This window comes from Zea mays, chromosome 8 (assembly GCF_902167145.1).
Source record: "Zea mays cultivar B73 chromosome 8, Zm-B73-REFERENCE-NAM-5.0, whole genome shotgun sequence".
NCBI lineage: Eukaryota > Viridiplantae > Streptophyta > Magnoliopsida > Poales > Poaceae > Zea > Zea mays.
Window position 1 is genome coordinate 16978392 of NC_050103.1, and position 4354 is coordinate 16982745.

Here is a 4354-nt window from a genome sequence, read left to right on the forward strand (position 1 = left end):
TCGTTTTCATATGCCTGACTAATTTGCCCTTCTCTTTTGCCCAGTCTCGTCGCAATGACGATGAGCCTCATCGATCTCTGGCCATGGATGAAGACGTCGCGGTAGCGCCTGAGCGCGCGCCCGGACCTCCAGCGCCGCCTTGACCCACGGCGACATCTCCAGGGCGGCCGTGACCAGGCCGAGCGCCGCCGCCGCGTCGTCGGTGTCCTGCGCGACCGCAGCGAGAGCCGCCCGTGCCTCGCCGAGGTACGTGCGAAACCGTACAAGGAGGAAAAGGACAACGAAATAAATCAAGCCACGTCCTCAAACAACGCATCACACGGAACGGAAGAGCCATCTGGAGACAAAAGGTGAGAGCGCCTGGTGAATGGAAACAACAAGAGTGGCACCTCAGGCTCTCCTCTCGGGATTGCAAAGAGTTTCTTGGCCGGAGCGGAGGAAGGGGACGGTGGCGCCATTGCGTCCCGCTAGGCATCAAGTCCATGTGCAACAGGTGTTCAACACGTACCTCGGCGAGGCGCGGGCGGCTCTCGCTGCGGCCGCGCAGGACACCGACGACGTCGACGCGGCGGCGGCGACGCTCGGCCTGGTCACGGCCGCCCTGGAGATGTCGCCGCGGGCCGAGGCGGCGCTGGAGCTCCGGGCGCGCGCTCCTCACGCTCAGACGCTACCGCGACGTCTTCATTCATGGCTGGAGATCGATGAGGTTCGATGACCGGACTGGGCGAAAAGGAAAGGGTAAATTAGCCATTCGTATGAAAATGAACCCAACCGGACGAGTGGTGCACGACAGCAATACCAATCTGACGATGACGAGCTGCGGGATACCAAAGAGGCGAAGCCGCGGGACAGATGATCATAATCATAAATAACTCGTCACTGAGCGGCGACCGAACCGCCGCCTCCTCCCCTCATGGCGTCGTCGCCGCCGCCTGGACCTCCGTCGTGGTCGGTGACACTGAGCCTGAAGCACCGCGGGGGGCTAGAAATCCGCGCCGCCGCGGAGAACGTGCTCCCGGGGTGGGGCCGCGGCGGGGAGCGCTTGTCCCTACTGCTCCGGCTCCGCCGCCGCCTCCTCCTCTCCGTCACGTCCCAATGTGGCGGCCGTCGAGCGGCGTCCACAGAGCCGGGGACGCCGCCGCGCGGGAGCAGGGTCGTCCGCCTCCTGCGCAGCGCGTGGGCACGGCTGCCGCGGGCCACCTCCATCTGGAGGCGCAAGAAGCAGGCCCCGGCGCGCGTTGTGCCGCGGGACCGCCGGGGCCAGGTAATCCGGTCTCCCCTGTTCTTCTTGAAACAATCGCGTCATCCGCAGAGTCCAACACCGGCGCGGCCTGGCTTCTGGGCAGTGGCATGGACGCCGACGTCGGCGGCGACGCTGCGGTTCGTAGCCGTTGTCGTCGCCATCGCTGCCGTCCTCGCCGTGGCGTTGGCTATCGACGCGGCGTTCCGCGTCACGGTAAGCCACCTATCCCGGTTCCAGCGTCTTGGATTCGCCAGTTCGAGCATGGAATAGCTCTGAATTTGAACTCGGGTGGGCGTGCACCGGCTGTTTCTTGCAGGACGACCTCGGTAACCGCAGAGGAGGCTGGGACAGCAAACCAATCGCGCGCTGGGCCACGTTCTTGGAGTTGATGGAGCATCCTCCTCTCCCCTGGAACTACAACTACAAGTGGCTGCCGGGTGCGCCGAAACGAGGGCTGGAGTGGATCTTCAGCAAGTAGATATTCCGTCAGATGAAAGACACCTGTGTATGAGCTACGAACGTGTATCTCAGGTTAATTTAGAGTTTGTGTTATAGATGATGGCTGGGATCTATATCTGCATGACATGAGCATGGCAAGCATTCAAGTTAACAAGTTGGTTTTAGCCAATTCAGTTTGATCTGGTTTTGTCGTTTTGTGTGCGTTTGCAATACTGATTCAGTCGGTTTCAACATGGTTATGTGTTTATATAAAATAAATTGGTCTTGAACATTTCTTTTTTTTAAAAAAAGGGTTGACACAGCAGGGGTCTGTCAATGTGAGAGTTGAAGTTCAGAGCAGACAGGGTCCGGCTGCGTTCTGTAGCTTTTTGACGAACTTTACTCACAATAGTCAGGAGTCAAATGGATTAGCATCATATTTGTATTAACATTTCATGACCCTCCTAGAATCGCTAACAACCAACAACTCACAAATCCAGATTCCCACAGCTATACAGTGAGGCGAGATTATGACGAAAACCAACACTAAAGAAACTAATAGGTGAAGGAAACATGAATAAATAAAAACTAACAGGTGAAGGAGACATTAATATTTTGAAACAGACGCTATATGAGAGCTTGTTCTGCTGAAACCTATTAACAGTCTGAGCTTGGACTGCTTAAACCTGGAAATTCGCCGTCTTGCTTCTTGCCCACCTTCTGTCGAAAGAAAATGCTCGTACCAATAACAGTCTGAGCTTGAACCGGCTAATGCATGTGAACTTCATTTTCAAGAACAGGGTTCTCAGGTTTCTTTCAGTTTTAGCAAACTTTTCCGGGTTCCTTTCAATAAAAAAAAACTTTCTGGGTTGTTAAATAGTGCCGTCCCGTTGAGATGTGCCTCCATGTTTGGAGTATATCCAGCTTGTTCGATCTTACAGAAACTCATCATTCTCGTTCTTTATCTGATCTGCAGCAGATGAGCATGATTCTTCACTACAAAGAACATAATTGGATGGATCAGCAACAAATTCCTAAAGAAAATTTTGCACGACGTAAAAACAATAAGGAATCAGGAGCCTAGATCCTATTCAGGCACGGTTAAGTAGATCCTCCGATACCTTATTGGGGCCCTTCTTTTGTCTGAACTATTGAGCATAAAAAAGGCCAAGCCAGTTGGATATCTCCTTACTTGGCGGGTGCCTGACAAGAATCACATAAATATCAGAAGTATTGTAAATACGATAATATGCATGGGCTTCATTATGTATGCTTACCTTTCCCACTTGAAATGTTCAGTAGCCTCCGGTCAAAGAAAGGTTAGTGCCTTCATCATCCATCAACTAATCATCAGAAAAGAGATCATGTAAAGAAGGATTTCCTTTGCATTCAAAAAAAAGAAGGATTTCCTTCAATGAAAATTGGAACACAAAGATTCATCAGAAAAGAGATCATGTGAAGGAGTTCCTTCACTGAAAACTGAAACACAAAGATTTGAGAGCAGATTAAGGGCAGTCATAATTTAGTAATAGTAAGATAAGTATGCAATGAGATCATATCTTAGGTTAGTCCACAACATAAAGAAACCGAATGCACTGTTGAATCCGTCTCATACATACAGATGGCATGAAATGAAATTTACACATTCACGCATTAAACACTGTTTTCATTGGGAAGCACACGGGGGGAGAGATCTCAGTACATAGCCACATAGGTACAACAACACACAACGACGCATGCAGCTCAACCCCGCCTGACGGGATCGAAGTTAGAGACGGCGACGACGGCGCCGACGATGGCGACGAGCACGACCCCACCGGAGACGATGCTGAGGAGGAAGTTCTTGAGCGACGGGGAGATCCCCGGCGCGGCCTCCGCGACCTCCGGCAGCACCAGCGCCGCCGCCACGGCAGCCGCGGCCGCCCACTCCTTGGCCGGGTGCTGCTTTTGCGCGGACGCCCGGACGACGGCCATCCTGGTCCTGGCCGACCGACGACGGGGCGCGCTCGCGAAGGCCCGGAGCGACGGCGCGTTGCTGCCGGCGCAGAGGGGCTTCCCGAGCCCCTGCGCCACGGGCAGAGACGCTGCGACGGTGGCGGCGGCCATGGCCATGGGTCTTGGGCTCAGGCGCTTGCAGTCGGGCCTCGGGCGTGTGGTGGTCTGATTCTGATGGTAGGAGCGGCTGGGCCAGGGAGAGGGACACTGATATGTAGATAGGATGAGCTGGAGGGGCGCCAGGTCAGCGCGCTCGTCTGACGTGGATGGCCGCCCTCGCGCCAAGTAGCCGCGCAGGATAAGGTCTTATCGCCACCTGGCATCTGGTGCGTAGTTGGAGATGAGAACTGAGAAGCCATAGCCGTAGCGTGGAGGCCCGAATTAGCTGCTCTGTGTTGGGCCGTTGGCTTCTAGACTGCTCATTTCAGAGCCGGGCCCAACAAGCAGAACGCAAAGCCACCCAAATGTTAGCAGCATGTTACAGATTGTTACTCCCTCCGTTTCTTTTTATTTGTCGCTGGATAGTGTAAAAATTACACTATCCAGCGACAAATAAAAAGAAACGGAGAGAGTAAGACTTAAGGCACAGGCGCACAGCTACACATAAATCGTAATGGCCACTCTGGGGTTTGAATGCCAATGTTGTTGACTCCACTCTAACGGGTCATTTCTCAAATG

At 53.8% G+C, this 4354-nt stretch overlaps 2 protein-coding genes across 2 annotated transcripts; one reads left to right on the forward strand and one right to left on the reverse strand.

Annotated features, from left to right (window-relative positions):
- The first annotated feature begins 858 nt into the window (after positions 1–858).
- On the forward strand, positions 859–1973 carry LOC103634848 (uncharacterized). The gene is made up of 2 exons (XM_008657442.4): positions 859–1456; positions 1560–1973. Exons 1-2 carry the CDS (start codon positions 914–916, stop codon positions 1719–1721), a joined length of 705 nt encoding a protein of 234 aa, XP_008655664.1. The 5' UTR covers positions 859–913; the 3' UTR covers positions 1722–1973.
- A 1321-nt stretch (positions 1974–3294) lies between these two features.
- Positions 3295–3846, reverse strand: LOC103634849 (Ultraviolet-B-repressible protein). Its single transcript, NM_001155077.2, is given in 1 exon segment — positions 3295–3846. A coding segment is annotated over 1 exon segment (369 nt). The 5' UTR covers positions 3794–3846; the 3' UTR covers positions 3295–3424.
- Between the last annotated feature and the right edge of the window lie 508 nt (positions 3847–4354).

Excerpts from the sequence above, each read along its gene's own strand:
- LOC103634848 (XM_008657442.4), top strand. The coding sequence starts at position 914 with ATGGCGTCGTCGCCGCCGCCTGGACCTCCGTCGTGGTCGGTGACACTG. Across the intron at positions 1,457-1,559 it reads ACGCGGCGTTCCGCGTCACG|GACGACCTCGGTAACCGCAG; the intron begins GTAAGCCACCTA and ends TGTTTCTTGCAG.